We start from the raw sequence: 14961 nt of genomic DNA, 5'->3' as shown, positions 1-14961 counted from the left end.
ACTGGTCATTTTTCCTTCAATAAACTAACAAAACACCTGCCAAAAAGCAGGTATTTAGTTTGATAATCCCGGGCATGTGATGGCTAAGCCGAGAAGGCCGCGAGATCTCCGACGACAGCAGTCACGGCTACACAAAGCTCGCCCTCATAGACACCCCCCTCGAACCACTCAAAGAGACTCGTTGTTCTGAATGACGGAGCACTTCTCTGTACCTCTGTCCTCTGTCTGGACGAGAGATGGACAGAAAGCAGGCGTTTGTTTTATGCCAACTTTGACATGGAGAAATTCTTCTATGTTCACTGTATAGACAAAAATATTGGGACACCACTTCTAATTATTGAATTTATGTGTTTCAGCCGCAATAATTACTAACAGGTGTAATAAATCAGTTATATAAAGGAAATTATATGCGTCTAACTTTGCAGCCAGAGTTTCGGGAAGTCCCTGTTCTGTTCCAGCGTGACTGTACCCCTGTACCCCTGTGTGTAAAGCTCGTTTTAAAGAACTTCCAGTGTCCTGCATAGATCGCCAACCTCAGACCCTCTGAACAGCTCTGGAATGAACTGGAACATCAACTGAGTCTTTCCTGGCCATCAGTGCCCAGCCATACAAATTAACTTTTGACTAAATAGACACAAATTCCCACAGACGTACTTCCAAGTCTTGTGAGAAGTCTTCTCAGAAGAGTGGCTGTTGTTATAGCTGAAAAGACCACACAGAGATCACTTTATTTTAATAGCATTTGTTTTTTAAATGGGATGTCCAACAAGCTCATGGTCAGGTGTCCAAATACTTTTGACTTTATAGTGTTTTTGCTATATGGATCATAGTGGATCAGCGGATCAAGCGAATGACAACTGTTAGCATTTCCTGAATGCTAATTTAATGGTACCATCATGCCCTTGAGAGCCTGATTGACCCCATCCGCCACATTGCAGCTCTGCGCTGGCCCGAATCCAGTGTTGGTTTAGCACAGGAAGGTGTCTGTGTGTGTGTGTGGTGATCAGGGTCACTGACCCTTTTCCATTTGTTGTTTGCGCCCACACTCACACCTGCTTGTGTCGTTTAGCTCACCCGTCAGATGTTTTTATGGTGACGGCTATAATGGTTACTGCACTAACACATCTCTCCCACCAATGCTGTGTGTGTGGGAGAGCTGTGGGGATGGTGGGGTTGCCAACCCACCCACTTTGTTTCTAATAGGTGTGTTACATGTAAATACACTGTATGGTCAAATGTATGTGGACACGTGACCATTAGCTTGTTGGACATTCAGTTCCAAAACTAAGGGCATTATTATGGACCTGCCAGCGCTGCCCAATCTTTTATAACATGCTAAATAGAAGATGGCAGAACCATGGTAGGATTTTAATTGCTAAATTGTACCATGTGTTACCACTTTCTGTTAGCTAGATGCCTTGTAGATGGAAACGCAACCTTCAGTCGATGTGAACGCCTAAACGTCTTATATAGCAAACTATTAAGAGAGCAACACTGCGCCCTGCTGGAGACAGACAGAACTGCAACGGATAAGCGAATGATTAATAAAAATGCTGACAAATTTTTACGTTATATTTATGTAGCCAAAAGTATGTGGACACCTGTCCAGGAGCTTACTGGACATCCTAATTTACATTTAAATTAGTGTCTTTGGGAATTTATGCCCAGTGCCCCCTCTGTCCAAGAAGTACTAGTGTTCAGGCACTGATGTTGGTTGGTTGGGAAGACCTGGCTCGCAATCATTATCCCAGTTCGTTTGAAAAGCGTTCTGATGTCCACCACATCCAACAAATCAATCTATGTCTTTATGGCCTTCACTTTATGCACAAGAACACACACACACGTATTCAGGAATGGAAATTAATCTTCCCAAACTGTTGGAAAATTGGAATCTGGTGGTGGTAGTTCAGGTGTGTAGTGCTGTTGACAGGCTTTTAAAAATCATTTATCACTGTTTGTATAGTTTGTTTCTGTGTCTGAAAGGGATTCATAGATAGTTACACAAGCTCAGGATCAATTAAATGACCCGAGACTGTAAAGTATCAACATTACAGTGTCACCCAATCAATACTCAGTAGTCATTATAGTGATACATTAGTGTAGAAAGTATCAGTATAGAAAAATCCAAGTCTAAGTCTAAATGGTCAGATAAAGCATTCTTATTGGCAGATTTTGTTTTTTATGTGACTACAGAATTTCGTTTACGTGTGTCAGTGAACAATTCTCAGCTCCCAAGCTTAAGGGGGGCAATAACTCTTAAGCTGACTGTACTTTTTATACAAATTGCAGTGACATAGCAAGATAAATGATGTTGCCAGACATCTGTTTTGTCATTTTTAAAAGAACAGCAAACTGGCTGCCTGCTCGAATGAAATTAGCATTATATAACTTACTTGCACTGCAATCCAAAATCCTGTGGAAAGCTTTACCATAAGAGTAGAGTCCACAAGGGAGGACCAAGTCCATATTAATACCAGTGGTTTAGAAATGGAGTGTCATGGTCCAGTGTGTACATACGTTTTCCACTGGCATTTCTTAGTTGAGACTCGCTCTGATTTGGTCTTGACCCCACCTTGGCTGTTCATGGTCTTGGATTTGGTCATTAACTAAATCAAATCCAAACAAGGTGCAAATGAACCAGTTGACTAAAACTTGGCTGTTAGGGTTCTGTTAAAGTTTCCCAAGCTAATCTGTACCATTAAACATCTAGAAGCCTTATTAGATCAAGTTCAAATGTAACTTTATGACTCAGAATAATTGAGAAATTGTTTTGTATGCATATGATCACATGATTCATGATTTTTTTTACAGTCATTTGGTTTCTGAGAAAGAAATGTGAAGAGCGAGGCCACAGGGAGGTTCTATTTTCATGAGTCTATCTGTGAAAAGCTTCGCTTCATCATTAAATCCAACATCTCGACGGCTTCCTGTGGGTCCGACTGCTAGATTGTTTACACGCTGAGCCGATCGTATCTGTTACAGCACAATATGGCACAGATCAATACACACTGTACAGCTAATCAAACATCTCCTCCGATGCAGTGTGCATATGGGCTGGTTCTTAACACCCGATTTCCAATGAAAGGACTGCACTTTGATTTCAGCCTTTACAACATGAGAGGAAATTTGTGTTAACACTCAAATTCCGTTTTTAGCCAGCAGGACACAAGACCTAGACTTAAATGGTTCTATTTTTGTTGTAGATATTATGTGTGCACCCTAGTTTCTTTAAAATCCCATTTCCAGCAGACTTACATGAAAAACAATAAAATGCAGTGTGTAGTTCCTAATGTGTCCACTAGTCGGCGGAAAAATGCATGTAAACTTTTAGAATCCACCTGCTCTATAACAACAAGTTTCATTTTCTTCTCTGTGATTTTTTTCAGGCCCAAAAGAATGAGCGAGAGTCCATCAGACAGAAGCTGGCACTGGGCAGTTTCTTCGACGATGGGCCTGGCATTTATACCAGCTGCAGCAAGAGTGGCAAACCCAGTCTCTCCTCACGGTCAGTATAAATAACAATGGGGAAAATATTTACACAACACATTTTGTAAACAGGAGGCCATTTAAGGAACACCAATAATCATCCGTAAAAAAAAAAAGCTCTCTGTGTAACTCGTTGCATCACATTTAACAGCAGCATCTGCACCTAAACACTTTTTATAGTTTGAAAACTATTTCACGTCACTGTTGAGGAATTTCAGCCCTCATGTTTAAGCAAGCCACTCCAAAACTACATTTGTTTTATTTTCAGCCATTTGAATGTGAATTTGAATGTGTTTTCATGTACTGAATCATAGTTCTGCAGCATAAGCCACTTTTGCCTAAGCTGCAGCTCTTGGACAGATGACCTCACATTCTCTCAAAAATGTTCTACAGAAAAGTGGAATGTATAGTTTCTTTAGCACAAACTTTATGCCCTTTAAACATCTGTCAGCCTGCAAGGCGAGTGTCTCTGAACTGCTATCGCCAGGTCTAACCACAGAAGAGAGACGTTCTGCCATGAAGCATGGGATAAACCACCCAAATCCAGGTGTTCAGAAATTGTAGGGCTTATCCAAGAAGACTTGAAACTGTAATTGCTGCCAACGGGGTGTCTACACTAAACTGAATGAATGGTCTGAATACTTGTGTGAAAAATAGATTTTAGACAATCGAATTATCAACACAGTTGGGAACAGCTATAAAAATCCAGTGTAGATCCATGTATCAGGCCCAGTCATACTCTCATACGAGGGGTGTTACACCACAATACCTGTCCGTGACTGAGTCTAGCCTTAAGGCAAAGGGACTGTTGCTTACAATAAGTGATGAGGGATTTACACCTTCATGTCCCCATCGTCAGCCAGTAATGGCATGCCATAATGGGCATGATACTGTAATCCGCGCTCCTGCTAAGCCATATGGCCGTAGCTGTAAATATATTAATGAGGAATAAATGAGTATGTGATTGTAAGTGTTTGCAAAAGGGGCTTTTTTCTAAATTTCACTGTTATTCATTTATTTATAAAGAAATGTTAGAGATTGGGGAAGGCCCCTTCCTGTTCCAACATGACTGTATTCCTGAGCACAAAGCAAGTTTCATGTCTCGATCAGTTTTTCTAGAGGTTCTCCAGGGACCTGGACAGAGCTCTAATCTAAAAAAGCCCTTTTGGCCCACAATCTTACAAAAGTTTATTTAGATGAAGGGCACAGATTCCAAAATATTTTATTTATTAAATATTAGTTATAGCTACAAAGAGGGGGCAGGTCCATATGCTCATGGTTTTCAGAGCCCAATTGGGAATTCAATTGAAATGTCACTCCATTTTTTCACTCCAACCAATGAACCCCCAATTGTCCCCTTCACAGAAACTAAATTACTGTCTCTTAACTACTGTCACTGTTTTCATTGTAGCAAACCATCCTGCTGCGATATTACCTAAATGAGTCACGCCAGTGAAGGTCACTTTCTAGTGTGCAGTCTGATTTTACAAGTCGCAACCCAACGTTTCCTGTAAGTCACACTGATTTGGGGACTTCAGCCGTCCGAAGGTAAACAGACTACGTGCTCGGGCTTTTTGTGGCTAAAGATGAGCTCGTTCCAGCTTTTAGTGAGCGAGTGGTGTCACATGAGGCAGAGAAAAGGAGGGAAAAGGTCCCGACCCAGTCGGTTTCAGTTTTCCCAGTATAAACCTCAATGTGCTGCGTCCTCTGTATGAGAAAAACAGGAAGTCGAGTGGTCTCTCTCGAAGAACAAAGAGGAGGACTTCCCCACGCGTGTGCAGATCCCGGCATAGACACTGTTCCCAAAAGAGAAGCAGCTCACACACGGGTCACACACACACACACACACACACACATTTATACGCCATGGCTTCTACAGACAAGCCAAGTCATTTCCTCTTCTAATAATATTAACACATTTTTCAAACCCTGGGTCACAACCCTTAGGTGGGTCGTGAGCCAAAGAAAACAGGCCGTAGAGAAAAATAATAATAATTAAATTATCTATTTTTAACAGGTTCATAAACACGAAATGAACTTGTACACAAACGCCCCCTTGTGGAGGCTTTATGTAACATCTTGTAAACCACAGTTTGTGACCAGATTGTACAGATTGTTCAGCATGTTACTTGTATATACCACTACTGGGCAGTTGTAGCTTAGCGGTGAAGGTACTGGACTAGTAATCAACAGGTCGCTGGTTCAAGCCCCACCACTGCCAGGTTGCCACTGCCAGGTTGCCACTGTTTGGCCCTTGAGCAAGGCCCTTAACCCTCAATTGCTTAGATAAAATACTGTCACAGTACTGTAATTCGCTTTGGATAAAAATGTAAATATAAGTATATATTCTTAACTGCAACTCTAAGGGACATGAACACGTTGTGGCACAAATTCCCACAAGCACACTCCAAAATATTGTGATAATCCGTCCCAGAAAAGTGGATTCCATTATGTCCACATACAAATCCACAAAACCAGATTAATGCTACTGTTTTTAAACAACACGTCCGACAAGCTTACGGTCACGTGTCCACATACTTCTGGTCATCGAAAGTGCTTTTTTGTATTGTGTGTGTGCCTCTGCGTGTCAAGTCCCCAACTGCTGTCTCTGATTTCACTATTACTAATCAACCTGCTACAATATTACCTAAATGAGTCATCAGTGAAGGGATGATTTTACACTATATGGCCGCAAGTATGTGGACACCTGAGCACGATCTTGTTAGACATTTATTTACATTTACATTTTTGCCATCTAGCTGTCGCTCCACAGTGACTTACAGTACTGTGACAGTGCATCGTCTTGCTCAAAGGTCCAACAGTGACAACCTGGCAGTGGTGGGGCTTGAACCAGCGACCTTTTGATTACTAGTCCAGTACCTTAACCGCTAGGCTACAACTACCCTAGATGCAAAGGCGTAGACATTAATTTGGAGCTAGAACAGCCTCTACTTTTCCAAGACTTTCATGTGTTAGATATGTCAGATATGAGCAATATACTGTAGTTTACACATAGTATGCTCATATCTGACTTATGAACATGTGCGCCCTCATTTCCTCTTTGAACAGGAAGTGACATTTAAAAAACACACCTTACACGCTAAGTGAAGTTACGACATAGTAGAAACTTTGACACTTTGTATACATCACATATTGTTATGATGCATAGTTAATTGGAAACATGGGCAGTACCCACAAAAGAACCGCACTCAATGAGTGTGTGTGCATGTGTGTGTGTGTGTGGCTCTCCCACAGATTACAAAGTGGCATGAACCTGCAGATCTGCTTCGTCAATGACAGTGGAAGTGACAAAGACAGCGATGCCGATGACAGCAAGACAGAGACCAGTCTGGATACACCCCTGTCCCCCATGGTACACACACACGCACACACACAAAATGCACACACTTACATTGGCATAAGTAATAAGTCATTTCTATACCTTTTGCATATACACTACATAGATCAAAAGTATATGGACACCCCTCCTACTAATTGCTTTGCCAACACCCTGCTGTCCAAAATCAGTTAATTAAGTTTGCAAAGGCCCTTTCCTGTCTAAACATAACTGTCGCACAGTGCACAAAACAAGGGCCATACAGACATGAATGATCTCATCATCACTGATCACATTTGAGATGAATCAGAATGTCGACTTAGAGCCAGGCTTCACAGATTCTCTTTAGACTTCATGGGCACAAGTTCCCACAGACACACTCTACAAGCTCATGCAAAACCTTTCCATATAATGTCGACTAAGAGCCAGGCTTTACAGATTCTGTTAAGATTAAATAGGCACATTTCCCACAGACATACTCCACATTTTCTCCAATTTAGCGCACCCAATCCACTGCTGGGGTCCCCGACGGCGTCTGAGGAGGGTGACACCTGACACATACTACCAGTCCACCAATCCCTTCTTACTCACCCATACTTTGGTGGATTTGCGCGTGAGGTCGGCTTCACGTATGAAGAGGCACGCCCCGATGTTTGCGCTCCTCCACTTTCTGTACAGGCACCCTGGGCAACCAAGGTCCTTACACAGCGTTGATAACCCCACCCCTTAGTCCGGTCTTTTCCCACACAGCCGACTGGAGGCCAGCCGACCTGTAGCAGAGCCGAGATTCGAACTTGGGAGTTCTGAACCTCAGCGCTGGTGTGCTAGCGGATTATCCTGCTGCGCCCCTGTCTTGAGGTTTATGGTTTAATCAATTATAGCAAGTCATCCAGGCCATCAAGCAGCAAAGCACACCGTTCTCACACCATTACACCTCAAGCACTGACTGTTAATATGATGCTCTTCTTGTGAAATGCTGTGTTAGCTTTATGACGGATATAATAGGACCCATGTCTTCCAGAAAGGTTTTACTTTCAACCCATCACTCTGAACAAACATTTTTTCTAAAGGCTTGGGGGTCATTAAGGTTTCTCTTAGCTAGCATTGATTTTCACCTCACAACTCTTCAATTTTTAACCATATTTGCTCAAACGAATGCTGACTTGATCTTTGGCAAGCAAAGCCTGCAGTTCATTAGATGTTATTTTGGGTTCTTTTGACTGGGTTTGGTTTAGATGAAACTATGAATGTTAATGCAGATGTTGTATGATTTTATTGTACTGTTCGTACATCCTTTATTCTTTAGATAAATCACGTTGGTGAATTTGTGTGTGAGAAGAACCAGATATTAGAGAATTCCTCGGTTCATTTAGCTCCTCTGAATCCGACAGAATATAGTGGCACAAGCACAGGCTTGGTACAGATTTTCTGGATGGCTGAGCTCACAGGATGTGAATATTTAGTCAAAGCTGGACATGGATCACTGCACCACGAGCTCTCTGACTGGTTTACCACACGAGAGAGAAATCTGAACCGAAAATGTGTTCGGGGCCATCTGTCTAATCTTGTTTCCCGTCTGTCCTGATCAGAGAATCCTCTGCTTCCAGTTCTCATAAATTATACAGCACCGTGTCAGACGGCGCATCACAGTGAGCTTGCATTTAAATTAAATGTGGTGGTTTGTACTGAGCTCTGGATCAAACCTTCTTATGGAAACACCAGTCTGTGGAAATGCGGTTCTTCATTTTTTGATTTACCTAATGATTATTGTCTGTGGGAATTTGTGCCCATTTAGACAAGCATGTTAGACCAGAAGACCTTACTCCCACATGACATTTCAATTTATCCCAAATGTGTTCAGTGGCAGGCAAAGAGCCCTGACCTCAACCTTACACAAGTTTCTTCTTACCAAACTTGTCCAACCTTTATGTCTTTATGGATGTTGCTTGTGCACAAGGCACCAGTCACGCTGGTCAGCTGGTCATCTGGTAGGATGAACTCCACAATAATGCCCATGGTTCAGAGTTCAGAGTTTTGGATGTCCATTGTGCGTACTACATATGTAGTAGCGTAGTGTTTGGTTTGGTTTTACTTTTTGTCTACACAAGAGCGAGGATTGAGAAAGTGAACAGCTTCTTTCACAGCTTTTTTTTCTAGAAAACTCTGCTACTTGTCTGATAATTTCTCATCCTATCCCTCCACTATTGATTAATTTGATCCACCTACACTCATAACCTCTTCTTCATCCGCAGAGCAAGCAGAGCTCCTCATATTCCGACCGGGACACCACCGAAGAAGATTCTGAGTCCCTGGAGGACATGGATTTCCTGAGCAGGCAGAAAAAGCTGCAAGCTGAGGCCAAGATGGCACTGGCCATGGCCAAACCGATGGCCAAGATGCAGGTGGAGGTGGAGAAACAGAACCGCAAGAAGTCGCCAGTGGCAGACCTGGTGAGTTCGGTCATAATTGCACAAAATAATAAAATTGTTTTTTTAATCAAAGAACCAAGCGATCCAACAGCTAAATAAACACTCTAAATAAACTATGTAGCAATGACCGCACTTCAGAACTTAATGTTAGTGGACATCTTTCTTTGGTTCAGTTCATAATTGCATAGCTTCAGCTTACAGACACATGACCTCTCCTGAATAATCTCAGGTAAACAGTGAGGTTTACTGTTCACTTAGCAAGGGCAAATGAACGCCAAGCGCCCTCACAGGCCATGTTTTACGGTTGGTGTTGATTATTGTTCGTACGCTGTATGTGCCTTTAATTGGACATTAACTTGTTGTCCAAAAAGTCCAAACAACAGCATAGAGTAGAATTTATTATACTTGCAGAATTTATTCCAGGTCCACATGCTGGTTTTTCCTTTTATTCGTCACCCAACTGTTGCATGTCAAGAAACGGTCACATCTAAATGGTACTTCAGTGGAGGGATATTTTTTTTAGCTTTTGTCTTTTTTTCTCATGACATTACCCAAGCCCTCTCTCTGCCACAATTCCCAATCTCTGTGGAGTCTTTTTCTTTTACTTTCATGTGTTCAACTGCTTTCACACTGGGTGGGAGATTTTCCCTCACCTTCACACCCACAGAGCTGCAGGACGACACCAGGATTTAAGGGAAAAGACCTAAACGTTGCTGATCTCAGTCTTTATGCAGCGCTTGTTTGAGCAACCCAGAAGTTCTGCTTTCTGTCCCGATTCATCTGTATCACTTCCTTTAATGACATCATCAGTCACGAATACAGTAATGAGTACCTGAGAGTAACGAGTGAGTACCTGAAGATCTACAGAGCTTTGATAAATAAGTCAGAATTATTCAACTACTTAGTTTTTATTAAAAATAATTCTATATGACCAAAAATATGTGGACACCTGACCACATTCCATTCCGAAACCCTGGGCTGTGACAGCCTCCACTTTTCTCACAAGAGTTTGGAGTGTATCTATTGTCATTTAAGCCCGGATGTCTGAAAGCACAATGACAAGTGCATCTCCCAATGGCTTGGCTGTTTCGACCATCCCGCTTTTCGGACATTAGTCAATTATGTCCATGCAGGCAACCGATCAGCCGGTACCACCACTTAGATTCAGACCCTGGATACCCAGATCTCAGCAGTAGTAGGCTTGCATACTTTTACTGCAACACTACCCGAGCACCCCTAATTGGCTGACTTGAATTGATGGGGTCAAAAATACAGATATGGAACCTTATATTTGATTTAATAATTTTGACCATGAATACGTTTTATCCTGGTCCGGATTGGGGTGAGTCCGGTTTCACCACAATCAATGGGCGCTATGCGTTAACACACCCCAGAAAGGACGCCAACCCATTACACGGCCTAAGCTATTCCCCAACATATTGGATCAAGTGTGTAACTGGACGCCTGATTGGCCGATAGCACAGCTTGGGATTTAAACCATTGGATATCAGCAATAGTAAATTTACTGCTGTGCCACCCAAGTGCCATTTTATGTAATTTTATGTATCTGTTTGCCTTGATTGGTACAGGGGTATATTAATACAAAGACAAAATATGGCAAAAAAAAAAAAATTATTGGGGGACTTTTAGTAAAGCTTTTCTTTTCCTGGTATATTATACTCTTGTTATAAAATTACATACTGTCAGTGACGGAACCCACGGTGCCCCAGTGACCTGATGACAGAGGAAAGTCCACGGTCAAGTAACCAAGCATTTCGGGACAGTATCATCCAACCCACAGACTCTTCTCGCTACCAGCTGATTTTCGGTGTCCTTCCGATTTCGTTTTCAACATTTCCGCTACCGTACACAGACTGAGCTGTGCCCTTCCAGGGTGAAACAGTAACACGCGCCACTCAGGAAGTAGCTGGTGACGCGGAGTCGCTTTCGAAGCGAAACCATGCTGAGAAAGTAGAACTAGATTTCCCTTACTCACACATAGACACAGACACAAACACACACACACACACACACACACACACTGTACACATTCTGAAACTGTTTCTTTGTAGTGAAAGCAGCCAAAAACAAACCTCCTGAGGAAGGAAGAGCAGGAGATAGTCAGAGGAAGGTGGGTTCGTCTTCGCAGCAGTGTGGGAGGAGAACGAGAATGAGTTCGGTAAATTAGGGAATGGGAAGAAGAGGGGGATTCTATATCCTTCGACAGCATGAGAAATCCCAGCATGCAATATGACTAACTACTGGTTACCACTCGCTGGCACTAAAAGAGACTGAGATAAATGCATGAAACTCAAAGAGGCAGCAGGTCATGTGTCATTTCAGGCCACTATAGTTTCTCCACACCAAACTCATCAATCCATGTCTTTATTACAGTGGACACCGTTATAAAAAGGAGCTTCAACATACTTTTGGCCCTATTGTGTACGTATGAGCATGTAGATGCAGTAACGAACTGTGGTCATGTAAAACTGAGGTCCAGTACAGTTTGGTGATTTCCTTGCTCAATCATAAATTATTCAGCTCATTAGTTTTGACCATGTTTAGTGTTTGTGTTGAAAGCGGGGAAATCACCAAACTGGGCTGGTTTATGACAAAAACAACTCCGGCTGGGACTGTTTGATGTGTTGTTCCCCTATAACTTATAGACTTTGTTTCTATGTAACATTTAAGTCTATAGACTAGGGGTTCTCATCCTACAGCAACCCACAACAAAAGCAAAAATAGCATTGATTTATAGAATCTTTTAGACCTGGATTCAGGATATTTGTCGTTTCTGGATGTTTTGATGTACGATTTCCGCTTTGCATTATAGAATCGTATTTATAGATGCAGCACCAAACCGCGTTTACTGACAAGTGTTTTCTGAAGTATTCTCTCGCCCATGTGGTTATTTATTTATTAGGATTTAGACCTCATGTTTTACACACTTTGGTTACATCCATGACAGAACATGTAGTTCATCAGTTCAAGTTTAATGTCAAACAGTCATGGACAATGTATTTGTATTAGTTTTTGGATTTTCTAAAGTTCTGGTGTGTGTTTGTGTGTTCACAGCTTCCCCACATGCCCCACATTAGCGAGTGTTTGATGAAACGGAGTCTAAAGCCCACAGATTTACGAGACATGACCGTGGGTCAGCTACAGGTCATCGTCAATGACCTCCACTCACAGATCGAAAGTAAGTGTGCACCTTTCAGATGCGATTTGTTGATCTGCGTGTGCAAATAATAAAAAAAGAAGACTTAGCAAACATTGTTTTGTGAAATATGAATTATGTGTGGTCAAGATGGGATAGCAAATATTTTGAGCATCTAAAATAGGGTCACTGAACAGAAATAAATGAGAAAGGGTCCTATTTCAGAACCATAGACATTTACAGAATCCACAGAGTGCCTACAAAACAGCTTTTGTAAAGTCAGACTGATGTTGAACATGAAAGCCTGTTTGCAAGTGAAATTCCAATTCATCCCAAAGGTCTTTAATGGTTCAGTCCACTAGAGTTTCTTCACACACCAAACTCTCCAAACCATTTCTTGGATCTCACTTTGTGCACAAGGTCACAGTTTTGCTAGAACAGGAATGGGCCTACCCCAAACTGTCACAAAGTTGGAATCATGTAATTTATAATTGATAAATTGAAAAAAAACTGAACCAATAACACTAATTAGGTTGGGTGTCCTTGTGCCATACCTACATCAAATGTACATACAATGTATTTTGATTTGGAACTTGAATTAAATTAATTCATTTGAATATAAACAAATATAAACAAAGATATGTTTAAAATACATCACCAAACATCAGTTTTAATGAGAATACAGGGAAAGAATGTAGACACCACAACTTAATAATATTAGGACTTGCAAAGCCTTTGTTGGCCGTTACAGGTTTGAGACATCTGGTAAGAAATTGCCAAATCATCTGGTCATAATAAACCTGAGTGACTTTATGCTGATCATATCTGCTGCATTCAGCACATGAACTATAAATAACTATCATCAGCCCAACAAATTGTTTCCAACTAGTCACTGGCCTCCACATTCTGAGTGATGGTCCTAATGTTTTGGCTCATCAGTGTATATGAACAAAAAGTCGAATCTGGTTGAATACTTGTTTGCTCTCACTAATAATAATAAGTTCTCCTTTGAGAAATTGGGATAAAAGGACAAACAGGATGGACTAAAGAGATGAAAAAGGAGATCGGCTTCCTCTTTTAAAGTTTTGGTTCCTCACAAGTTTCTTCTAATCGTTGTTAGGGAGTTTTCCTCATCGCAGCTTTGTCATGTAGGGGTTTGGACCCAGATTTCTGTAAATCTGCCCTGTGACCATGTTGTTAAACATGTTGTCCAATCAAAATGAAATTGAAATACATGAAAATATATTTTTAATCTTTGTGAAACAGAACCTAGGATCTGCAGTGATCCTCATCCACTTAACTTTTTACATCAGAGTTTTCTCTTTAAATTCAATCTAATTGATGTATTTATGTTTTAATTTTACTCACTTGTGTTGGAAGGCTGACAAATTACTTACATGGTAATTTAATTGAGACAGTTCACGGTATAACTAAAATGACTGATGATCAATGTGTCTAACAATGTTCTAGTCAAGTCTCAACGTTAACCAGATAAACAGAAATCTCAAATTCAAGAGTAGACTGATGTAAACAAATAAGCTGCTCCTGCTATGAACTCAGCTAAGACAAAGGGACAGGCTTACATGAGCATAAAGTGCATCGTGCAGGCAAGACCAGGAGCTGTGGACACACTTTCTACCTGTTAAGATTAAAGACTAAGTATGACCTTTGGGATGAATTGGAGCCTTGATTAAGAGCCAGGCCTTCTTGTCCAACATAATTGCCTGACTATTAGGACAAATAGTCACAGACATGTTCCAAAATCTTTTAGAAAAGCCAGCCCAAAAGAGTGGAAGCTGATACCCCTACATTGGGAGAGCGACATCGTGTCAATGCCCATGGTTTGGAATGTCCAATCAGGTGTTCACATACTTATATGAACCATATACAGTAGAGCGTAGATTAGAATGTATTGTCGCTACAAGAAAAACTCAGCAGAATTGAGCCCTTTGGTTTTTGGTTCGTTTGCTAATGTTGTGGTTGTTTCTTCTGTGACTGAGCAGGTCTGAACGAAGAGCTTGTGCAGCTGCTGTTAATTCGGGACGAACTTCACATGGAACAGGATGCCATGCTAGTGGATATTGAAGATCTGACCAGGTGAGGTCACATTGGTTACATTGGTAAGACCTGACTGACCCCAACCACCTGTGAGTTGGCATTCAGTGTAACAGTATGATTATGAGTATGCTAGACGTATTATGTTTTCCATTGATGGAAGAACATGACGCAAGAGTCATCATTGAGGTTGGGTGCAGTGGGAAGTAAATGCCCATGACATATGTTGCATGTCATCCCAAGTCTTATGATTAGATGATTTCTGATCATTTATTTTCCTATTTTCCCTGAAATAATTGCATAAGATAAACAGCACTTCTTTTTTATTTCATAATCATGTTTGACCACTGCTTTATTTTGGTCAGAGTCACAGTAGGTCTGGTCCCCTGAGAATGATTCAGCACGATGCAGTAACACACCCCGAATTGGATGCCAATCGATCATGGAGAACCGGCCATCCACCCCATGACATACCCAATCATGTCTTTATTTAGATG

The 14961-nt window shown here is 41.4% G+C and overlaps 1 protein-coding gene across 3 annotated transcripts in view; it reads left to right on the top strand.

Annotated features, from left to right (window-relative positions):
* schip1 (schwannomin interacting protein 1) overlaps nucleotides 1-14961 on the top strand; it is a 169726-nt gene that overhangs the window by 153716 nt on the left and 1049 nt on the right. For all 3 annotated transcript variants that reach the window (XM_062987497.1, XM_062987495.1, XM_062987496.1), the window contains 5 exons: nucleotides 3387-3505; nucleotides 6742-6859; nucleotides 9076-9273; nucleotides 12328-12451; nucleotides 14413-14506. In XM_062987497.1, the coding sequence (XP_062843567.1) occupies nucleotides 3387-3505; nucleotides 6742-6859; nucleotides 9076-9273; nucleotides 12328-12451; nucleotides 14413-14506 (653 nt within the window). The remainder of the gene's footprint in view (nucleotides 1-3386; nucleotides 3506-6741; nucleotides 6860-9075; nucleotides 9274-12327; nucleotides 12452-14412; nucleotides 14507-14961) is intronic.

Source organism: Trichomycterus rosablanca, chromosome 25 (assembly GCF_030014385.1).
Source record: "Trichomycterus rosablanca isolate fTriRos1 chromosome 25, fTriRos1.hap1, whole genome shotgun sequence".
In the NCBI taxonomy this organism is placed as follows: domain Eukaryota; kingdom Metazoa; phylum Chordata; class Actinopteri; order Siluriformes; family Trichomycteridae; genus Trichomycterus; species Trichomycterus rosablanca.
Note: the sequence above shows the minus strand (reverse complement) of the source record. Positions and strands in the feature narration are given on the sequence as shown.